The sequence below is a fragment of the Cricetulus griseus genome, assembly GCF_003668045.3.
Source record: "Cricetulus griseus strain 17A/GY chromosome 1 unlocalized genomic scaffold, alternate assembly CriGri-PICRH-1.0 chr1_1, whole genome shotgun sequence".
NCBI classification, from domain to species: domain Eukaryota; kingdom Metazoa; phylum Chordata; class Mammalia; order Rodentia; family Cricetidae; genus Cricetulus; species Cricetulus griseus.
In genome coordinates, this window is record NW_023276807.1 from 61016367 (window position 1) to 61040882 (window position 24516).

At 44.3% G+C, this 24516-nt stretch overlaps 1 protein-coding gene across 2 annotated transcripts in view; it reads left to right on the forward strand.

Annotated features, from left to right (window-relative positions):
- Positions 1-20210, forward strand: part of Ikbkb (inhibitor of nuclear factor kappa B kinase subunit beta) — a 49607-nt gene extending 29397 nt beyond the window's left edge. Inside the window, exons 9-22 of one of the 2 annotated variants that reach the window (XM_027395277.2) lie at positions 2566-2673; positions 5799-5928; positions 6451-6645; positions 7204-7318; positions 8695-8818; positions 9384-9535; positions 9700-9761; positions 11174-11283; positions 12504-12553; positions 12685-12784; positions 12963-13110; positions 15675-15802; positions 17866-17956; positions 18907-20210. In XM_027395277.2, coding sequence (XP_027251078.1) covers positions 2566-2673; positions 5799-5928; positions 6451-6645; positions 7204-7318; positions 8695-8818; positions 9384-9535; positions 9700-9761; positions 11174-11283; positions 12504-12553; positions 12685-12784; positions 12963-13110; positions 15675-15802; positions 17866-17956; positions 18907-18975 — 1582 coding nt within the window. In that variant the 3' untranslated portion in view covers positions 18976-20210. The other variant, XM_035453241.1, reaches the window with a different exon arrangement.
- Positions 20211-24516: the final 4306 nt, after the last annotated feature.

The window sequence follows — 24516 nt, forward strand, 5'->3', positions numbered from 1 at the left end:
GTGTCATTCTTAACACTGAGGTCTTTATTTTCCTAAGTACCTTGTAAGTTAGTAAAAAACACTAATTTATCAAAGGGCAAGTATTTACACCAAGAAAAACTGCATAGCAGATGACCTTAATTTGTGGACCTCCTGCCGGCAGCTCCCAAATGCTGGAATTACAGGCATCTGCTACCACACCGGTTTATCTAGTGCTGGGGATGGAACCCAGGACTTTCTTACCTGCTAGGGCAAACACTTGACCAACTCAGTCACATCTCCATGAAAATATTTTCTGATTAAGAAAAAAAAAATGAGCCAGGAGGTGATGATGTACGCCTTTAATTCCAGCACTAGGGAGGCAGAGGCTGGTGGATCTCTGAGTTTGAGACCAGTTCGGTCTACAAGAGCTAGCAGGACAGGCTCCAAAGTGACACAGAAACCCTGTCTCGAAACCCCCAGCTCCCTCCCCCCCCAAAAAAGAACCATGGCCTTTGAAGTCAGTTCTAGAAGAAAGGTTTGAGTGGGGGCAGCAGAAATCAATTCCACAGTTAGAGCCACATGCTGGTACAGAGGCAGAAAACACGCCCTAGAAAGCCCACTGCCCTCTGATAAATACTTACAAACTAGGTCTTTCAATCCGTGGGATCTGGGATATGGGAGAATTAGGTAGGAACTTAGTTCATAGCCACATAATGTTGTAACCATAAGTAAAATAGCTTTAAAATTATTTGTACTATATTGGTTTTTGTTAACCAAGGATTAGTTGTTTGGTTTTCTATTCAAATGTTTTCAGAGTTGGTGGGTTCCATCTCTAGAACAGGAAAACATCACAAATGTTTATCTTTTCCTTGCTTATACCAAGATAAGTTAGACCCTGTAGAACTGAAAGAAAAATACTGTTTGGAAACATTCTTAATGGCTCAGCATCTTTGTAGTAGTGTTGTCTGCAAAATCTTTAATCTAGACCCACCCTTACTGTTGGCTGCTTAGAAAGCATTTTCACTGAAACTTGATTTCCATGGACTAGTTTGTGAGAAGACCTTGCCACCTGTGCTTTCAGTGTCATCTACTCTCAAGTGACAAGACATGCAGCCCAAGCAGTACGTGCTTTTCATATGCATGTTTATAGTTTCCTACTGAAGACTCTATTTTCTGTAGGAGAATATCCTATTTTAGTTAGAAGCCCCAGAGCGCTGACTTCTCCTACCGATTTCTACTAGAGCCATATACTAGCAGCCTTTGCCATGAATATTCTACCTTTCCATACTTCCTGTTTGTCCTAGATAAGCCAGCATACTGTTTGCCAATGATAACTGTTTAAGGCTGAAGCATTTTCTTTTTAATTTGAATCATCCTATTTAGGGGAAAGACGAATTTGGACTTTTATACACTAGAAATTATACCAGAATTTGAGCCCTTTGTTCTGTCCCTCTCTAGTTGTCTAATATTGAACACCAGCTACTCATTTCCTTACCACTAAATGGCAGACTAAAAATAATGTCACCACATGGGGTTAGCACTGAAACCAAAGGAACTCTGGCAGAATATTTGGTCATTTTATAAAGCACTATTCCAATTTAAGTTGTCCTCGTTACCAAGAAGTTTAGAATGCGCTTGGATTCAATTTTTCCCTTTCCAGCACTCCCTCAAATACCTTTGGAAAGTCCCTCCATTGGGAAATATGAAGATCATTTATTCTAGAAAAAATGCTTAGCCACATACTTGTAAAGGGAAGTGTGGGCCTCCCTTACCTTACTTGGTAGCTAATTGGTAGAGGCACATGTCACCAAGCTTGACAACCTGAGTTCTGTCTCTGGAGCCCCAGCCGTAGGAGGAGAGAACCAGTTCCCTTAAGTTGTCCTCTGATGCCCCAGGCATGCATGCCACAGAGAGGAGGGTGTGCATACATGTACATGAGCACACACATATGTGTGCAAATAAATAGATGTAATTTTAAAAATGTAGCCATGTACATGTGTGTATATTTTACATTTCAAATAAATGTGATGTGTACAAAGTGACACTAGTTCAGAACCCTGGTTTTATCCTTTACCAAAACATGAGAGATGGCTCAGAGGTTAAGAGCACTGGCTGCTCTTCCAGAGGACCTGGGTTTGATTCTCAGTACCCACATCAGGCAGCTCACAGAAGTCACATGTCTGTCCACACACACGTGTAGTTGAAAATAAGTCTTTTAAAATGAGGTTAAAGAAGGGTAGATGCAATAATCTACCCTTCTTTATGAGGGTAAAGATGAGGTAAAGAAGGGTAAAAGCAATAATCAAGGTGAGACAGAGGTCAACAGTGCTGCCTGTAGAACTGGGACACGAGCTGATGAGTGGCCTTGCTGGAGGTGTCCTTTCACCTCTGTTTAGGCAGCACCAGACACATACTGTGTTTTATTTCATGCTAAGGGGACTCACTGCCGCTGAGCTAAACCCCTAACCACACAGACCATTCACAAACCTGTCGGCATACTCACCGTTATTTCAACAAGTATGCAGTTGTAAAGTGAGGTTACAGATGTAAACTGGGTATTTGCCACTGAGTGACATAAAGGACATCTTAAAATGGCATTTACAGGCATTCCAAAGTCCGGCAGAAGAGTGAAGTGGACATTGTTGTCAGTGAAGATTTGAATGGAACAGTGAAGTTTTCCAGCTCTTTACCCTTCCCCAATAATCTTAACAGGTATGGCCACCGGGCATTCGTGTCCTGTTTATTTTTCTTCTCTTTAGAAATACAGGTTTGAGGTGACATCTGATACATTTGTTTGTTTTAGTTGTATATGCTTGAGAGACTGGTACCTGTGGAAGCCAGAAGAGGGATCAGATCCCCTGAAACTGGAGTTGTAGACAGTTGTGAGCTGCCATGTGTGGATCATGGGAACCAAACCTAGGTCCTAGGCAAGAGCAGCCAGTGCTGTTAACCACCGAGCTATCTTCAGACCCTTTGATAACGTTTGAATGGATAACAGAATACCATCCTATGATTGAGCACTTGACCAATCCAGATCAACTTCAGACATAGAATGGATTCTTGTATCTGGTCTCCCTAGAATCTTTTTGTTGTTAATTGGTTGGTTGGTTTTTGCTATGGAGATGAAATCCATGTCTTCATTTATGCAGTGCAAGTGCTCTACCAGTGAGCTTCATTCCCAAACCATCTCTTTGCTAAATTCACATAGCAATTTACTTGTATATCTTATTGTTTTCAAGGGAAGCTAAGACAAGAACTCAAAGCAGGAACCCAGAGTAGAAACTGAAACAGAACCATGGAGGATACTGCTTATTCCCTTGTTCCCTCTGGCTTACTCAGCCTGCACTCTCTCTCTCTCTCTCTCTCTCTCTCTCTCTCTCTCTCTCTCTCTCTCTCTCTCTCCTCCCCTCCCTTCAGGGTTTATAGCCCTAGCTGTCTGTCTCTGTCTGTCTCTGTCTCTGTCTCTCTCTCTCTGTCTCTCTCTCTGTCTCTCTCTCTCTGTCTCTCTCTCTCTCTGTCTCTCTCTCTCTCCTCCCCTCCCTTCAGGTGTATAGCCCTAGCTGTCCTGGAACTCACTTTGTAGACCAGACTGTCCTTAAACTCAAAGATCTTCTTGCCTCTGCCTCCTGAGTGCTGGAATTAAAGGTGTGTACCGCCACCCCCAACTCAACCTGCTTTCTTATACAGCCCAGGTCCCCCTGTTTAGGGAATGGCACTGCCCACAGTAGGCTAGCCCCCATAACCCCCACTGTATCAATTAACAAGTAAGAAAATGGCTCATAGATATGGCTACCAGCCAACCTTTTCAAGGCAGTTCATTTAAGGTTCCCTTTTCCCGGGTGACCCTGGGTTTGACATTGGCAGCTGAAACTATGACAGATATCTACTTTGAAGTATATCCACTTCAGCATAGAGTTTGTCTTATTCCACAGGAAGTCATTTAAGGGTAGGGATTATACCTTATTCCTCTTTGTGTTCCTTGTCTGGCCTAAACAAACAAACCTTTAAGGTTTGAATGGCACTGTGGTCTAGGCTTAGAGCTAGAATATAAGCACTTAATTAGTGAATCAGAATTGGGTCATAATATAAAAGAAAACTCCAGGTTGGTGACTTTACTCACATATTTGGGGACAGGGGAGGGAGCCCTATGGATTACAGCAGTGTGGAGTAACATTGGCTGTGCTATAGTTGCAGGGAGGAGGGATGGGAAGAGTTAGAGAAGACATGGACAGATGAAGGAGAGCTGGTTCAACAGGGAGGATTATAGAGGCACACGGGGTTGCCCCTAAGGGGGCAGTGTGGAAGCAGCATGGAGCCTAAGTGGGCAGGGTGGAGCACAGGAGCCTAGTGTGGGACAGCAGGAGGATTTTGAACATTGGCATGTACATATCCATTAGATGCTCTTAAATCAGCAAGCAGCTCAGGGTCCAGACCAGGGCTACTTAAAACTTCTGCTTGGAGCCCAGCATGATAAAGCACACCTTTAATCCCAGCACTGGGGAGGGAGAGGCAGAGGCAAGAGGATCTCTGTGAGCTCAAGGCCAGCCTAGTCTCCATAGTGAGTATCCAGGACAGTCAGCATCCAGGACTACATAGTGAGACCCTGTCTCAAAAACAAAAAACAAAAAACAAAAACAAAAACAAAATCTTGCATTTGGGATAACTTTGTGCCCAAGAAATGTTCATATTACCCCAGATATGTAAATATAGACTATATAAAGTATATATAAATATATAAAAGTATATGAAGTATATATAAACAAAGTATATAAATAAAACATCTACTGATAATAAATTATAAAGAAATTTATTCATTTTTAAATTTTTTGGTGTATATAGTTTTACCATTAAAGACAAGTATTAGATCTTATTAAAGACAGATATTAAATACATAGATATTAAATTTATATATTAATATGATTAATGAAATATGTATGCTTCTATTTTTACATGAAAAGTTAAATCTTTTTTTTTTTTTTTTTTTTTGTTTTTCGAGACAGGGTTTCTCTGTGTAGCTTTGGAGCCTATCCTGGCACTCACTCTGGAGACCAGACTGGCCTCAAACTCACAGAGATCCGCCTGCCTCTGCCTCCCGAGTGCTGGGATTAAAGGCGTGCGCCACCAACACCTGGCTGAGTTAAATCTTGGCTAAATATTTTTTCATATTTCTGTGTGTTTACACATACGTGTAAACACAGAGACATACTACTGATCATGGATCCACAGAGCCAGGCAAGGATGTTACCACTGATCTACAACCCAGCTCTAGAATGCATTATCAAAGCTTTGAGGTCATCCCCAAAGCCTAGGGGGTGACCTTGTCTGAAGGAGAGAAGTTCCCAAATTGTTGTGTTACTTGGAAGTGTTTATGTGCGTTCTTTTGGGTCACTCAGTTTCATTTTTTTATAATCGTTTGGTTACCAACATGTGTGTGATGTTGAGGCATGCTCAAGGCTGTGCTTTTTTAAAAAAAATTTGTATGTGTGTGTGTGTGTGTGCCGGTGTGTGTGTGTTCTCTGGAGTCCAAAAGACAACCTTGGGTTTCAGCCCTCAGAACCTGTCCGCCTTTTTTATTGTTTGTTTTGTTTTGTTGTTTCTGTTTTTGGTTTTTTTTTTTGGTTTTTTTTTTTGACACGGAGTCTCTCACTGGTCTGGAATTCAACCAAGAGGCTAAGCTGGCTCACTCTGCAAGGATACACTTGTCTGATAGAAGCATTTTTTATATAGGACCTGGGATTGAACTTGGGTTCTGATCGGAGCTGTCAGCCAAGGCTGTGCTTTGGAATTTGCACACCAAGGCAGCTGACTCAGGCCTCTCTTACCTTTGTTCCCCTTAGTGTCCTGGTGGAACGTCTGGAGAAGTGGCTGCAGCTGATGCTCATGTGGCACCCTCGACAAAGGGGCACGGATCCTCAGTACGGCCCCAATGGCTGTTTCCGAGCGCTGGATGACATCCTCAACTTGAAGGTAAGAGCAGAGTCCAGGCAGCAGCTGTGGTTCCCAGTGGGACACATAATTTCTTATGAGGAAGGGGACATAGCAGGTCATGAGACATTTGGCTTTGGGGGAAATTGAGGCTCCTGCGAGTCTTGGGGCTAAAATAAGAGGACAGGAAACCTGAGGTGCATGCCTAAAATTGCTGCCAGTTCTCTGTTGAGGAAAGGGGGACTCAGGCTAGCCCTTCACTAACAAGTATTGAAGATAGCAAAGAATCTTGGCAAATACATGGTCCTGTTTGTAAAGAAATCTGCTTTCTGGGATAGTGAGATGGCTATCAGATGAAGATGCTTGCAACCAAGCCTGACAAACCCGAGTTCAACCCCAACAACCTGCACAGTGGAAGGAGAGAACCGTCTCCTTTGTCTTCTGATCTCCGCTCATGCACTGTGGCATGCACGTGTGCTCCCCTCCCCAGTACACATACAAACACAGAAGACAAATAAATGTGAAGAGAATTTTTTTTCCAGTAACATCTGGGTTGTGTTGCAGCTGGTTCATATCTTGAACATGGTCACAGGCACCATTCATACATACCCTGTGACAGAGGATGAGAGTCTGCAGAGCTTAAAAACCAGGATCCAGGAAGACACGGGAATCCTGGAGAAGGACCAGGAGCTCCTGCAAGAGGCAGGGCTGGTGCTGCTCCCAGACAAGCCTGCCACTCAGTGCATCTCAGACAGCAAGGCAAGTTCCCAGCTTCCTTCACCCTGCCCTGTTTCCCTCTGACTTGGTCACCTAGGGAGACCATCAGCATAAAAGTGGTTAATGACACAGTGTACAACTTGCTTGGTGGGTCAGAACTCCCATGTGGCTTGCTAAAAAAGACATATCATTACATATTCAGTTTGTCATTTCTAGACCTTCTAATGCTTTTTTTATGCCTCTATTGCCAAAATCCTGTTCTGTCCTTCTGGTCAACCAAAGCTATTTGTTACCACACAGCTGTGCTGAGCACCTGTGCTCACCCCACCAATGTGTGACATGGTGCCTGCCCCAAAGTGCTAATGCAGTGACCAATGGGAAGTCATGTTAACGTATGAGAAACAGTCTTCATGGGGAAGTGTGTGTACAGGGGGCAGGTTCAAATAGAAACATCAGGAAGGAAAGCAAACCAAGTCACATGTGCTTCGTAGACTGAGGTGACATCCCCTGTGAGTGATTGGCGGTGCTCTAAATGATCTTGTGTAGCTGGGAACGAAGGGTAAAATCCACATGTCTCACTCTGTTCTTGTCCCTTTGCAGCCAAATGAGGGCCTCACAATGGACATGGATCTTGTTTTTCTCTTTGACAACAGTAAAATTACCTACGAGACTCAGATCACCCCCAGACCCCAACCTGAAAGCGTTAGCTGTATCCGTAAGTGCATCGTTTATTAAAATTGACCAGTTGTGATATCTGGGGTAAAGTTGGAGGGGGAGACATGAAAGAAATATGTCCTCCTGGTTCTGGGATGCAAAAGCCTTCTTTATTTGATATATACAGAGAATAATCCAGACACTCTCACCAGAGTACTACACAGAGGATAAGAAATACCCTATTTCTGTGGTTCATTTTTGAAGTTGCACTGATATTTTATTAACAAATGTGTGTTGGAGGATAAAGGCAAGAGGATCAGGAATTTAGCTTTATGTCAAGTTCAAGACCATCCTAGGCTACATGAGACTGTTTCCCCTCCCCCCCAAAAATTAATGTATGTTTGTGATGCAAAAACAAAAACAGAACACAAAACTTCAAAAGATAACCCCCCTAAAAAACGATATACAGTGAAAAGAAAGCACTTTAGCTCTAGTCTCCAGCCAGTAAGCTTGTCTCCCAGCAAAACTGCTGTTATTAAATGCTTGGGTATCCCCCTCAAAAACATAACATAAATATGCACTGTTCTGAATCTCCCTTTTCACTCAGTATGTTCATCTTCCTCATATCAGGACAGAACCACTTTGTTTTGAATGGCTGTATAGTACTCCGATGCATGATTGTTTGGACATTGTGAGAATGCACCTACTTCCATTTCTGCACTCCCCCCCCCCCGCCCCCCCATCTCACAGATACATACTTAGAATAAAAAGATCAATGATCTAATCTCACAAAGATCTCCCAGGCTTCTTGACTATTTAAACATTTTTAGTACATCTGGCTAATACTGCATTTATTTCTTTATTATTGGATGGGGGGTCATATTTGCCACAGCACATGTGTATAGATTAGAAGACAACTTTGTGGAATCAGTTCTCCTACCTTTATGTGGGTCCTAACGACTGAACTCGGGTCACTAGGCTTGTGTGACAAGAGCCGTTAACCACTGAGCCATCTCACCTAACAGTGTTTTCATATATTATGAAAATGTCACAGCCTTGAATTTGGTAATGATAAGAGCATCTTTTAAAAATACACGGGCATGAATACCTGTAATTATGTCTCCAAGTGGTCCATAGCACAGGCTGACCTTGGACTATGTATAAGCCTGCCTCAGACTCCCAGCAGAGGCACCCACGTGCTGGGATTGCAGGTGTGTGTCACCATGCTTGACTAATTGGATTTTTTCAAATCAAATTGATAGTAATATTTTGTTGGCTGTCTGTACTATTAATGGAACACCGAAATGTTTAAACCAATACCTGCAAAATTATGTAACAGTATAGGCGATTATATAACTCTAAAAATACTAGTGATGCTGTGGAGCAGGGTGTGGTTCCCTGGATCTGAGGTACTCTCTGACAACTATTTGTTTCCAGTTCAGGAGCCCAAGCGGAACCTCTCTTTCTTCCAGCTGAGGAAAGTGTGGGGCCAAGTCTGGCACAGCATCCAAACGCTGAAGGAAGACTGCAACCGGCTCCAGCAGGGACAACGAGCTGCCATGTACGGTGCTGGTTTTACTTAATGTATTTAAAATTGCTTGTTGGCTTTGGCTCTAGAGAGGTGGCTGAGGCAGGGATCCAGAAACTACTCTTAGGAGGGACAAGAGGAGACTCTGGTTTGGATGAAAGGGAGTGGTTGGGTGGGCTGACTGGAGGGGAGGCCCTGGGACTTGCTAAGGTCAGCGGGATTGGCACATGGGGCAGGGGTGTAGAGCTTGGGCCTGGGCAGCTCATCTGTGTGGAATCTGGAGCTTGGAGAAGCTTAGTGAGCTTTGGATGAAGGACACTGCCCTGATTGGTAATTGGAGGACTTGCTGATGAATTCTCCAATTAGGACGAATGTATTGGGCTGTGTGTAGCATTTTACCTAATTCCAGCTTTGGCGTAGACCTTTATGTGTTGGTGCAGGCTAGAAGTTGTCCTTATGAGTTGTCCTAAGAGGTTGTTTTGGTAAGTGGTGGCTGTGATTACAGCCGAGCCTCTCTTGGCAGAGTTCTGTTGCTATACAGCAAGTGTGCTTAGATGCCAAGTGTGTCCCACGGTTCTGTTTCTTACCATGGCTGCAGGATGAATCTCCTTCGGAACAACAGCTGCCTTTCCAAGATGAAGAACGCCATGGCCTCTATGGCACAACAGCTCAAGGCTAAGTTGGATTTCTTTAAAACCAGCATCCAGATTGACCTGGAGAAGTACAAAGAGCAGACCGAGTTTGGGATCAGTGAGTGTGCTCTGCCATGAGCTCAAAACACTTCTCCCTTCTGTCTTCCTGAAGTTTCTTTGCCTCTTATAATTCAGTTTTTAACTTCTGGTTTGGTTTTAAATGTTTTTGTGTTTCATTTTCTTCCGTTTTTTTTGTTTGTTTGTTTGTTTTGTTTTTTCCAGCATCAGAAAAGCTGCTGCTGGCCTGGAAGGAAATGGAGCAGGCTGTGGAGCAGTGTGGGCGGGTAGGCGACCCATCCTAGTGTTCTGTACTGTGGTGTGCCTGGAGCTTTGTCCTGCCATTTTCCACTTTCTTATTCAACACTGGTTTGAGCTGCTTTGTCAAAACTGAAGGTTTCCTCACCACATCTTTTGACCTTAAGCAGACTTGCTGGAAGGGAACAAGAATAGTAGCTGCAGGGAGCCCAACTGTGCCCAGACTTGAGAACTGGGCAGAGTTTGTCCGGATTTAGAGAAAAAGCAAAATGTCGGATGCCCTTGGAAAAGCCAAGGCCGCCTGCTATTAAAATGGGCTTTGGATGGGAGAGCAACACTCCCTCTTTACAACATGAAATCTGTAAGGAAGAAAGGGTTTAAGCAGAAAACTGTCAGGAGAAGTGTCCATTAGATGCCATTGAAAAAACCCCTCTTCACAGGGTTGGAGAAGTAAGTGTAGTTTGGTGCATTGTGCACAGATCCAAGACCTGGACACCAAAGCTTTTCCTATCTTCACTCCCTGTGCACTGGATTGGGACTTTGCCTCTGTGACTTAGTGTCTGACTTTATAAGTGAGACCTAATAGGTTAACGCATACTTAAAGGTGTATGGACATGAGGCCAGCAGAGTGGCTTAGTGGGTATAGGCGCTTGCTGCAATAAGCCTACTGACTTGAGTTTGATGTTCAGAAACCACTTTTTAAAAAGCTGGTAATAATAATTTTTTAAAAAGCTGGTAACAGCATGCATCTGTAATTTCCATGCTTCTACAGCAAAGTGAGAGGCAGAGACCAGTGAACTTGCCTGGAAGCTCACGGACCAACTGTTATCCTGAGTACACACAATGTGTCAGAAACAACAAAGAACATAGAATGAGAGAACCCACTCCTAATGTGTCCTCTAACTTACACACACACACACACACACACACACACACACACACACACACACACACACACACACACACACGCACACGCACGCACGTATGCACCATGGCACACACATGCCAGCATGCACACACACAGAAATACATTTTAAAAAATTAAAGGTGTGTGTCCTACTTACAGTTCTTTGTCTGATCCTAAAGTGTGTTTTTGGGTGGACCCAGTAAGAGAAGACAAAGTAATAGCATTGGCCATCTTCTCTGCCAGATACCACACTTGCTCTTGTTTTTAACCCTGCAGTTGAACCCTATTAGTGGTTGTTTTATGGAAGGGAACTGGCTTACAGTTAAGTGACTACTGAGGGTCTCATAACTGGAAAATGGTAGACATGAGATCCAACTTCAGACCATCTTACTCCTGAGCCCACATCCCTTCTAGCCAGTCAACTGAAAGCGCTGCCTGTGAGTTAGGGAGGGTCTCCCCAGCCAGCCCTAGTAAATCTCTCCTCTCAGGATGCCCTTTTTACATCAGTTGGCATGAACACAGCTTTTCCATCAGGAGGATGACGTGAAGCGTCTGGTGGAGAAGATGATGGCCCTGCAGACTGATATTGTGGACTTACAGAGGAGCCCGATGGGTCGGAAGCAGGGGGGCACTCTGGATGACCTGTGAGTACAACCAGGAAGGGACTGCACTGTGCCCCAGAACACACTGTGTGACACCCTGTAGAGTTTCTAATGTGTGCGGATTGCCTCAGGAGATTCCTTCTGTGGGGCATGTCTCCTGAGGTATCACCTTGGCACATTCCCTGGGATCGGCTGTCACTCTTTGTCTTGGCATTCAGATCTGTCAAATGGCAAGGAAAAGTGACCTCCCAGAGTGTAAGGAGCCATTCAAACTACACATTTCAGAAGCAACCAATAACCTTTAAAGGCTGTGAAACACACACACACACACACACACACACACACACACACACACACACACACACAGAAAGAGAGAGAGAGACCTTCCCTGTGGCAGCAGACAGTCCTGCTTCATCCAGCCCACCCTTGTCTAGGTGTGGTTCCCAGAGCAGGAAGGTAGAACAGAGGGAGGAGCCTGCTGAGTCCAGAAGTTTGGCATTGTGTCCAAGAGGGGTCAAGGCATCCTTACAGATTACCCTACCTGGAGAACCTAGCGCTCAGCCTGTGTGCTGCTGATAGGAGGGATCCAGGTGGGCGTGAGTGTCAAGGGCTCTGTCACTTGAAGTGATCAGTGTCCCCTGATGCTCTTACTAGAATTCTTAGGGTGAGAAATCTGAAAATGATTATTTGTTCTCCATTATATTGTTTTTTAACCCTTTACTCTTAAGTTTCCAAATCAGAATGAGTGTGTGTGTGTGTGTGTGTGTGTGTGTGTGTGTGTGTGTGTGTTTCAAAACAGGGTGTGTGTGTATATATATATATATATATATATATATATATATATATATATATATATATTTTCAATGTTCTGGTACTTGATAGCCAAGACTTGCCTCAAATTCACCAGAATCCTATTTCAGCTTCCTGAGTACTAGGATTGTGTGTGTGCAGCCAGGGCTAGTTGGTCTTCTGTGTGCCACCACTGCCCGGCTGGATTCAAGTTGTTGAGGGCAAGTATTTTCTTAGTCAGATCCAGAGATGGTACCTTGAATCTCTTGTAGCCAAGCAGAGAAGGGTATAACCCTTAAGTTGGCCCTTGTTTGAGGCATTTAGGTTTTATAAATAGTACAAAAACTGGTGGGTTTTTCCCACTGAGAACCTGTGTCTAGTTGTCTAAAAACTATCGATTCTGCTGACAAGGATTAGAGTAGTGCTTTAAATGCCATTGGTAGGCCTTGAGTCTAGCCTTTTCTCTCTTCCAGAGAGGAACAAGCGAGGGAACTCTATAGAAGACTGAGGGAGAGGCCTAGAGGTAGGTGGTTTTGGCCTTGGCCCTATTTTGTCTTGTCTTTGAGATAACACTGCCCCTCCCTTCCCCCTACCCCCTTACCCTCCCCACCCCCCAGAGGCCAGGAGGAAGAGCTATGCCACTGTTCTCTGCAGACCAGAGGACAGACGGTGACAGTCAGGAAATGGTTCGGCTGCTACTTCAGGCAATCCAAAGCTTTGAGAAGAAAGTGCGCGTAATTTATACACAGCTCAGGTAGGTGCTCTGCTCCTGCTCCAGGACAAGATGTGGGATTATAGCAAAACTGAGGGTCAGATGGGTGCTCTTGCTCTGAATTGCCTATACAGTGAAGAAACAATCTGTGGTTGCTGATAGGATCCAGAATAGTGCCCACCCAGAGCTCACGGGTGTGTGGCTCATTTGTCCTTTACAGTAAAACCGTGGTCTGTAAGCAGAAGGCACTGGAGTTGCTGCCCCAGGTAGAAGACGTGGTGAGCCGTATGAATGAGGATGAGAAGACTGTGGTCCGCCTTCAGGAGAAGCGGCAGAAGGAGCTCTGGAACCTCCTGAAGATTGCCTGTGTGAGTGGACCTTTGCTCCAGCCTCTCAGGTCCCCATGTTGGTGTTGTGTGTGTTGTCCCTTCCATCTATCTCCCCTCCCTGACCCATGCTCCTCAGCGCTGCTCGACTGGCACTTATTTGTGACATGGAGTGGGCAGGAAGATTCCTGAAGGGAAAGTTTATGTGAGGTGTTACTTACCCATGTGACTACTATAATTACCACAAGTAGAGGGGCTCCAAACAGCAGACATTGTTCTTTCAGAGCTAAGAATCCAGCTGGCACCCTTAATCCCAGCACTGGGGAGGCAGAGGCAGGCGGGTCTCTAAGTTCAAGGACAGCCAGGGCTACACAGAGAAACCCTGTCTCAAAAAAAAAAAAAAAAAAAAAAACAGAGAGCAGAGAGACACCCCCACCCTCCCAGCTTTAGTGGCTCAAGCCTTGTCATCTGTATCTGTGTCTTCAGGTGACATCAGTGTTTCTCATCTGAAGGACTCTTACAAGAACGCATTTAGAGTTTAGGGGTGAAGCTCAGCAGAGCCATGTTTGCCTCATGCATAAGGCCCCAGGTTCAGTCCCTAGCAACATGCATGCATACAGTCATGCAGGCATGCACACACAGATACAGGGGCCCAGTCTTACTTTTTACATGCAGATATCTGGCTCTCCCAGCACCATTTGTTGAAGAGACTGCCTTCCTCCCATGACTATTTTTGGCGTCTTTGTCAAATCAGATTTCTGTGCCTGGGTGGATTTCTGCCTGGGTGCTCTGTCTGCCCTATTGGTCCGTGGGTCTATTTTTTTTTTTTTTTTAAGATTTTATTTATTATGTGTGCAGTGTTCTGCCCGCATGTATCCTTGCAGGCCATGTGGTTGCTGGGAATTGAACTCAGGACCTCTGGAAGGGCAGCCAGTGCTCTTAACCTCTGAGCCATCTCTCCAGCCCGCCGTGGGTCTATTTTTGTGCCATTCTGCTAGTGTTACTGTGCTGCTTCACCTGTATAACTTGAAATTAAGGTGGTGGTAGCTCCAGCATTGGTTATTTTGCTTAGGATTTTTCCTGCTAATTAGAGTTCTTTGTATATGAAGTTTGAGGTTTTTTTTTTTTTTTTTTTTTTTTTTCTATTTCTCTTCTTGGAAGTTTGACGGGGGATTGCATTTAATATGTAGTTGATTTTGGTAGTGTAGCTATTTTCAAAATTGTCTACCAAACTGTGAGCATGGAGGGGTCTTTCCTTTTTTTTTTAAGTTTCTTCAATTTATTTAAGATATTTCATTTCCTGGATTATTCCAAGATATGAGCTTGCTTGTTCTCTCTCTGTCTCTGTCTCTGTCTCTCTCTGTCTGTCTCTGTCTCTGTCTCTGTCTCTCTCTCTCTCTCTCTCTCTCACACACACACACACACACACACACACTTGTGAACATGTACACACTATCATAACACAGCTATGGTATACTACTCAGGGAAAAAAAGTATAACAAAACAAAGAAAAAGAAGGGAAAGAGCCGAGTAATAGCGCACCTTAGAACACAGGGACCTGTTGTTGAAAAGAGACCAAGGAGAAAGAGAAGCTGGCCAAAGAAAAGTTCAGTCATTAGTAGCTTCAAGAGCAAAGAGAGAACCTAGCGTGGAGGTGCACACCTGTGATCCCAGAACCTGAGAGTGTGGAGTAGGAAGTTCAAGGCTAGTTTGACAAGATAGTACGACCCCACCTCAGATAACAAAACAACCCAAAAGGGCAAAGAAGAGGAGGTGGCTTATTTTGGAAGCAAGATACAAAATAGTGCTTCATAAAAAGCCTTTTTTAAATGTTTATTTCATGTTCCTCAGTGTTTTATGTATGTTTTGTATGTTTGTTTGAGGGTGTCAGAAGCCCTGGAATTGGAGTCAGACAGTTGTGAGCTACTGTGAAGATGCTGGGAGTTGAACCCGGGGCCTTTGGAAGAGCAGCTTCTGAGCCCTCTCTCCAGTCTCCTTGTAAAGGTTTTTGACTGGAGTGTCTCTATAGGCCAAGGGAGGAGATGGTGTCCTGGGAGATTCATAGCAGCAGGGCATTGTCACTCCTGAGAACTGAAGGAGTCAGAATCAGGAGCGTCCCTGGCAGATTTGCCTGGGGATGGGAGCTGGAGGATATAGCCTCCTGTAAGAAGGTAGGGAAAGGGGGAAATCTGAGATAACACAATGATGCCCTGCTCTGCCACCTGCATTCATGGAGTGTCCAGCAGTGGTGTGAAAGTGGGGGTACGTGGTGAACTGAGGATGGCATCCACTATAATCTAGTGAGAATTGCAGATGAGGACTTGAAAGAGAACACTAGACTGAGTAAAGAAGTGTAAAGCACATGTGCACACCAACTAAGGAGAGGCCAGAGGCTCAACTGGAATTTGCTCTGTAGACCAGGCTGGCCTCGAGCTCAGATCCTCGTGCCTGTGCCTTCCAAGTGCCGGGATTAAAGGCATGTGCCACCACTGCCCAGATCCTTCCTGTTCTTTTAGATTTATTTTCTGCAAGAGCCTGAGTAATCCCTGAGCCCTCTCCCCAGCCCACTGACTCCATAATTCTGTTGATGATCTTTTGTCATTCAGAGCAAAGTCAGAGGTCCAGTCAGTGGAAGCCCAGATAGCATGAATGTGTCTCGGCTTAGTCACCCTGGTCAGCTAATGTCCCAGCCGTCCAGTGCCTGTGACAGCTTACCTGACTCAGCCAAGAAAAGGTAAGCCATGCTTGACAGTGCCAAGTGTAATGTTCAAGGGGGCTGGGGGACTGGGAGTGGATGAGCATACTTATCACCTATCACTTCGCCTGAGGATCTTGTGAGTGCTTCTTTTTGTGTATGCCAGGTCCTGTGGACACAAGCATCAGCTTGTTTGTTTAATTCTGTTCCTTGCCACTTGCTAACTCGTTTCCCTGTCCAAGAGTTGGATTACAAATTGTTTAATGAGAATATTGAAATTGTTAGTCATGCTGTCCATCCATGCCAATTGTTCTTTAAAACCCACTTCAGGTCTGCCATCTTTGTCACAGCCGAGTCCCTAGCCTTCTCCCTCCCAGACACCTCCATCTAGAGTGACTGGGCGGCTGTTCCCACCCAGTGCCTTCCTTCACCCTTTATTCAGCCCTTCCTTTTTTCTTTCCTTTTTTAAAAAAAATTTTAATTTTCTCTTTTATTTCTGTGTATGGGAGGGTATACCAAGGCACACTGTCAGGGTCCGAGGGCAGTTTGTGCAAGCTGGCTCCCTTCTTCCCCCATGTGAGTTCTGGGGACTGAACTCAAGTCACCAAGCTTGGCCACAAGTGCCTTTACCTGCTAAGCCTTCTCACAGACTTTCTTTTTTCTTTCCCGGCAGACACTATACCCCCTCCCTGGCAAGGATTTTGGCTTCTCTTTTCTTCCTGCCTCTTAACTTCTAGCCAAGTCTTCTGTTTACCTGGAGTGACGTTCTGACCAAGTTGTTTGGTCAGTAACTAACAGTGGGTTTCTCCATTCTAGATCATGTTTAAAGTATTTGAAGTGTTTGTGACTACCTCAGTGTTGTTCTTGGGTTAGTCTATATTATCTCTTACAAATATCTTGCTTTAGTTTAGTGCAATGCCAAAGCCATGGGGTTGTTACAGTGTGAACAGGCAAACTTTGTAACATAAATTACATAACAAAGATGTTTTGAATACTCCTATTCTTGATCCTAGGGAGTGTATAGTGTTTGGTATTTAAATATATGTTACTCTGGAGTCTTAATTACCTCTCTGATCTCTTGTCAGCTTCTGGATGTCAGACACTGGGTCATGGACCTCGGAGATCTCCAGAGCTGACATGAGCCTTTAGCCTAGCTAGGAGCCCTATGGATGTGCTCTTGTTTCTTTCCCACATAGAATGTCACATTTGAAGGAGAAGGGAGGTCTAGGGTTCTGACTCTTGGTACTTTTCCTCCAGTGATATCCCCAGTGCTCAGAAAGGTTAACCTATGAGTATGATCAGGGGTAGGGGTGACTGTCTTATCTCTCTTGTTACATGGTTGGAAAAGGACACATAGTTGTTTGGCTTGCCCCATATCATGAAGACAATCCATGACAGAAAATGAGTTATTCAGTCTAGATGTAGTATCTTCCCAGAACTTTGCACTGAGGAAGCTCATTACCCATTTCAAAAACTGTAATTTGAGCCTATAGCTCAGTGATTGGGCCCTTGATTAGTGTGTGTTCAATTCCCAGCACTGCCCCCCCCCACAACCCTAGAACACAAGTGATCAGGAACATTTTTAGATTTTGGCACTTTGGGGAGAAATTCAGTTATATGTAAATCAAGAAGTCTTGGGACTAAGCCAGCACAACAGTTAAGAGCACTGGCAGCTGTTGGAGAGGACATGAGTTCAGTTCCCGGCACCTACATGGCAGCTCATCACCATCTGTAACCCCAGTTCCAGGGAGTCCAATGACCTCTTTTGGCCTCCATGGGCACTGCATCTATATTGTGTAAAAATACACTTGCAGGCAAGTGCCTATGCACATAAATCCTCTTAAAGTCTTTTGCTTTTTTGTTATCTGAAGATCTATTTACTGTTGCCTATTTTCAGCCGAGTTACCTGTCTCATGGGATTTAAGTGTCTGTAAAGTATTTAGACACATGAAATCACTGGTCAATGTGGTACATTAAGACATGAGCAGTTCCTACATTGTTTTTAGAACAGTATGAAAGCTCTTTAGCATATTTTAAAGCAGGAAATTAGCTCTGGTAACATCCTGATAACCTTGTTCTGGTAACATGATCCTTGTCTTCAGTGAAGAGCTGGTGGCTGAAGCACACGCCCTCTGCACCCGGCTAGAAAGTATGCTGCAAGACACTGTGAAAACGCAAGACCACAGCTTCACGGTAACAACCCTCAGGGACCCCAGCTTGTCTGCTCCGCCCCTTTCTGCAGCAAAAGAGGAGACCTGGTGTCAGCCTTGGCTCAGCAGAGACTCACGGCTGTCTATTTTTAAGTCTTTTATAATTATTTCAGGCTAAGAAATGTGTGTACATCCTTTATTTTAACCCTTATGAGACTTAATCCCAGTGAGGTGGCAGTGGTGTTTCCCAGAAGCCCCTTCCCTGTCTTTGGGACTGTTGCAGAGCATCTGCATGTGTTGGGCACTGGCCTGGGCTCCACAATGAAAGGGGAACCTGTCATAGCCTTGTGGCTCAAGGACTTGATGTTTAGCCACAGGCAGTATTAGAGTCGGGGGAAACTGACCTGAAGAACATCTACCCCCATGATTCAGGTACTTTCAGACAAGGTGTAAATGATGGTAGGAGTCTAAATGGCCTTTTCCTGCTAATGCAATCATCTACTAACTGTTTTCACTTCTAACTTTGGGGGAAATGGGAAGACACCCTGCTGCCAGTTGCCATCTTCTTATCCTCTCTAATCTGCTCGTGTGGCTTTCAGTGGCGCTTTTCACTTCCTGGTACTATTTCTTCCATCTCACTACTTGCTTGCACTTTAAGCAGAGAAAAGGGAAGGCTCATCTGGTTGGCATGGAAACAGAAAACTGAGATGAATACTACCTACCTGCAGCAAGTGTGTAAATGAGCTCTCTATGCTACAGGCCGTACTAAAATGACCTCCACGTCCCACAGGCACAGAGTTCCAGGAACTTCAGCTAGTCCAAAGGCAATCTGCTGCACCTTTGAATGTATAGCTCACTTGGCTCAAAGGTGCCCTGAAGTACCGGGACTGATGCTGATGAAGTTTAACCGTACTTCTAGATTGGGTTGCTTGCCTCCTGAAGAGGAAAGATGGCCATGGCCGCAGAGTATTTAATGTGCCTCTTAACTTTCAGACTCTAGACTGGAGCTGGTTACAGATGGAGGATGAAGAAAGGGGTGGCCTGGAGCAGGTCTGTGACTGAGGTTTGCAGGAATTGGCCCCGTGGCTCTGGATGTGATGATGATCTGGTGTCTCCAGCACCCGGTTGGAAATCTCACTCTCCCAGTGGCTGTGATGTTTGCCTCAGCAGCCCCGCTGGCCCCATCTACACACTGGACATTTTCTAACACAGAAGTACAACAAGTACCAGTTACGGGCATTCACAGCAACAGCGCTTCCTAGCTGCTTCCTCTGCCCGAAAAAGAAAGCGCTGAGTAGTTTACCACACGGAATATATGGCAAATGTCTACCTTGAGTGTTTCCAGACAGCAGCCAGCTGTCCCCCTTTGGACTGCTGGAGGGAGGGAGACCTGCCCTGCACATCCTTTTTCTCACCTTACAGCTCGGGCTTCATCTGGATCCAGCCTCTCTTGGACTTCTAATCACAAGTTTGACAGTCCTGGCTTTCTTTTCATTTCACCATTGGTAAATATTTCTGCTTTCTGTGTGGGTCGTTGTGGCAAATGACCTTTAACAAGTTGTAGTGATGCCAAGTTCCCTGCTGTCTCTGGTCCTTTAAGCCACTTCCAGAAGCAGGCAGAATGGAAATGCAGCCTACCTTCTTTTCAGTCCCAAAGATTACCTGGAATCAGTTGTCATGGAGAAGGAAGGAAGACAAAGGGCTTGTGCCATCTAGTACCCTACTGAACATTCTTACTATGCCTCTATACCTGACAGGTGTGTGTGCATGAGTGTGCATGTGTGTGTGTGTAGGATGGGATGTGGCTGCCTCTTACATTAGCTAGAAGCATTATGAAACTGGCTTATTTTATACATAGTTTCTATATTTTGTAACATTACTCAGATATGTATATTCTAGTTTCAAATGTATTTCTTCAATATACCATCAGTAGTTCTCTTGAGCTCAAAATTCAACACCACAGAAATTTTTGTGAAATTGAATAGGGTATGTCTAGATTTGTGAGCCATTTCAACAAAACTTGTATGTGTTTGTCTCGTGTGAGTGTGTGTGTACACATGTGTATAAAAGCAAAACAGTCTCAGGTTATCATAAACAGGTATATTTGGTTAGGGAATAAACAAAGTTGGAACAGAGAAATAGCAAAGTGGCCACCTCGAAGACAATTTGAAGCATCAATGGTCAAGTGTTCAGAAAGGGCTTCGTGCTTTATTGCTTCTTAGAGAGTCAAACTGTACACTGGTAAGCTATTTTTAAACTCATAATAAAGATGTTGGCTTAAGCTTAATGTAAACTCACCCATGAGTAATGTCATGTGGCTATCGAGCCCCACCCCTCATGTGTGCTCAGTGTTTCCTAACATCCAGAAGTAGTGGAGCCAAGAAAGCATGATTTTAGGAGTCCTAGAAAAGGGCATAGTGGAAATAAGACCAGATTGGGAGGGGAATGAAAGTTGGTCTAAGAGCTGTGGTTTAATAAACACTTGGGAGTCTCAGGAAAACTCAAGAAAAGCACTAATTTGGAAAGTTTGTCACTACACCATCGTAATTTATGACAAAGTGAAATTCAAGGGTTATTTTTGTTTCCCCCAAAGATGACTGTCTTAGTTTGTGTTTCTATGATGAAACACAATGACCAAAAAGCAAGTTGGGGAGGAAAGAGTTAATTCGGCTTATACTTCTACATCACAGTTTATTTACCAAAGGAAGTCAGGACAGGAACTTAAAGGCAGGAGCTGATGCAGAGGCTATGGAGGGTTGCTGCTTACTGGGTTGCTCCTTGTGACTTACACAGCCTGCTCTCTTACAGAACCCAGGACCACCTGCCCAAAGATGCCACCACCCACAATGGGCTGGTTCTTCTTGCATCAATCACTAACTAAGAAAATGCCCTATAGCCTGCTCTTATGGAGGCATTTTCTTAATTGAGGTTCCCTATGTTCAGATAACTCTAACTTGAGTTAAATTGACATAAAATTAGTCAGCACAATAAAATAGATACATTTTCCTTTGAGTATAAGTAAAATCCTGTAACATTGTGTATAAATCAGAGAAAGCAGACTATGCAGGGATCTGAGGACTGACAATTGATGATGAGTTCCCTGGGGCCTATTCTAAGCCAACTAGTGGACTCCCATTAAAAAAGGCCCTAAGAAAATAATTTTCTTAAAAGGCAAGAAGTTGAAATCTAGATGTCAGCAAGACTGTACTTCCCCTAAAGGTTTGAGAAGGGGGAGTCTCAATGAGAAGGCCTCATCCCATTTCAGTGGCTCCAGATAATCTTCAGCTTGTGATAGCATCTCTTCTTAGGGGGTCACTGGATCACTTTTCTTGTAGCTAAAGGTATGTTTTGTCATGGCAAAGGGCTGGCCTCTGGCTGAGACAGCAGAGAATGAGAGGTGAGGGTGGGAAGTGACGATGACCTCTGATCCTCAAAGCCCTTTTCTGTGGTCCTAACTTAGGCACCCTGTCCCAAAATTTCCACTCCCTTCCCAAGCAGCACCACCAGATAGACCCCATATTCAAATAGGAGCTGTGGAAGACCATTTCACACTCAACCCATAATAGTCATTCCTGCAGTCTCTTCTTTCAATTTTACCCTTGCATGATTTATAAGAAAAATTGTTATATGGTTTCGAGCCAATCTGAAAAATCTAGGGTAAGTACCTCCTCTCTAGATACTAATGCAGTGGAGTATTTTTGCTTATGAGATGACATTCATAGGTTCTAGAAATTAGAATATAGACATATTCTGGGGCCACCATCACCCAGTCTAACATCCAACCCCAACAAGACTTTTCCACATACCCACTTCCCAGAGTCTCAACCCAGTGCAGCATCAACGCTGAGACCAAATCTCATCTGAATGGCAGATCAAAAGTCCTAAATTGCATCATCTCATGTGTGGACAAAATTCCCCCATCTTGGGCCTGGGGAGATAACTCAGCCATTAGAGCATTGGCTACTCTTCTAAAAGACCAGAGTTTGATTCCCAGCACCCACATGGCAGTTCAGAACCATCTGTAACTCCAGTCCCAGAGGATCAGATGCCCACTGTGGCCTCTGCTGTCATCAGGCATGCATGTGCTACAGACATACATGCAGGCAAAAAACCCATACACAAAATAAATACAAGTACTATTTTTTTTTTAAATATTTCCTGTCTTTGGACCTAGAACACAAATCACCTGATTCAGACACTATGAAAAAAGCATGTGATGGATGTTGCCCTTCCAAAGTTCCAATAGGTGTCAAATTCTGTACATAATTACCTGGCTTGGGACTCTTGTCTACTGGACCTATGGCTGTCCATTAGACTTTTGCATCAATTCTAAGCAAACCATGGTCCTCTGCCTATACTAACTTCTTAGGCTATGACTCCATCCATAGGAATGAGGCAGAGATGCATAAAAGATAGCTTGGTTATCCCCATTTGGTTTTGGGTTATACATACACACTCTTGTGCTCTAATAATGTACTTGTCCAGAGCTATGTAGAGAGATCCTATCTCAAAAAAAAAAATGTACTGCCATTTGCAGCCTAGTCCTACATGTGCTTTGCACACCTAAGAGTACACCTAGATTCAAAACCCCTACTCTCCCCCAACTTGCATCAGGCTGTGTGTTCTCCCTTCTCTGAAAAAAATATGAATTCCCCCTCCCTGGTAATAAATATAGATGTTAAAACAAGCATACTATTCAAGTATGTTCCCAGTATCCAGAATATGTATGAAAAATAGGTCAATCCAGGCAGACCTAGTTTTGAGTGCGTGTGCAATAAAGGCAAAACATTGCCTTCCAGTAACCTTTTAGGGAGAATCCTGTATTTACTGTCTTATTTTTCTGTTGCTTTGATAAAACACTAACCAATGGTAACTTCAATGTTTATTTTGCTCCAGAGGGTTGGAGTCCATAATGGCAGGGAGGCATGGCCTGATGGCAGGAGCAGGAGGCTGGGTGATTGCATTTTTCTTCCACAGACAGGAAGCAGAGTTGGAGGCGATCAGGAAGGAAATGGACAAGACTGTAAACCTTCAAACGCCACCTCTCTAGCAAGGCTGCACCTCCTAAAGGTTACACACACAACTGCACCACCAACTGGGACCAAGTGTTTAAATGCATAGGTGTGTGGGAACATTCCTCAAACTCCAACACTCAGGTTCCTGGTCCTCAAGGCTCCTGGGCAACTCATGGTGCAGTTAGACCAACTTCAAAATTCCCCATAGTCTTTAAAAAGTCTCAACACTTAAATTCTAGTTTCTCTGGAACACAAAGCAATCTCTTAATTGTGACCCCCTGTAAAATAAAACACCAAATTACAGACTTGAAAAAACATAGTGGTGGGCTGGAGAGATGGCTCAGAGGTTAAGAGCACTCGCTGCTCTTCCAGAGGTCCTGAGTTCTATTCCCAGTAACCACATGGTGACTCATAACCATCTGTAATGAGATCTGGTGCCCTCTTCTGACCTGCAGGACTATATGTCGGCAGAACACTGTATAATAAATAAGAACAAGCAGCACAGAATATACATTCCTACTAGAAAAGGGAAAGAATAGGGCCATAATGTGGAAAGGTTGGTCCAAAACAAGACTGAACCCCAGGAGGGTAAACGTCAAATCCTTGTGACTCCACATCTGTTATCTGGGGCTTGGATTTCTAAGGGCTTAGATGGCTCCTCCCCTCCAACTTTGCTTTCTGTAATAGACATTTTTCACATGGGTTGGTTCCACTCCGTGTATGTATGCAGCTCTTATTGGCAAGTACCTCATGGCTCTGTAATCTCTTAACATCTTGGGTCTCCAAACACAGCCCAGACTTCTCCTTTACAACTCCATGCAGTGCCCCTGCAGACACTGACCCTGCTGCACATTGCCTGGCCTCAGTGGCAGTTTCTGAAACCAGGGAAAAGCAATCTGATCCCCTCACTCTTGCATCTTTTTTGCCTCCAAAACCCACCATCACATGCATAACACCTCCAAATTTGGCTGCAGTTTTAGGATGGACCCTCCCCCCTTGCCTCCTTGGACCACATTAGTAGCAGGTTTTTTATGCCCTTGCCTCCCAAGTGCCAGGATTAAAATCGTGTGTCACCATGCCTGGCCTTTGGGGTGTTTTTTGTTTTTGTGGGGGGTTTTGTTTGGTTTTTCAAGACAGTGTAGCATTGTAGATCAGGCTGACCTCACAGAGATCTGCTTGCCTCTGCCTCCTGAGTGCTGGGATTAAAGGTGTGGGCCACCACCACCTGAGTCAAGTTTTGTTCCTTAATCAGAGACATTCAGTGGGAAGATGAAAGCCTGTTCCACATGAAGGAGAATGAAATTAGACTCTCATCTCTGACTTTGTACAGAAAAGAATTCAAGATGGATGAAAGACGTCAACTTAAATCTGGAATGTTTGAACTACTGGGTGAAAATGTAGGGAACATTCTTTAAGATACCGGGATGGGCAAGAACTTTCTGAACAGAGCTTTAATAGCATAGGAACTAGACCCAGGTGTCAACAGATGGGACTACATGAAAATAAAATGTTTTGACACGGCAAGAGAAACTATCAGCAAAACCAACAGCCCACAGAAGGGAGAAAATCTTTACCAGTTATACTTCTG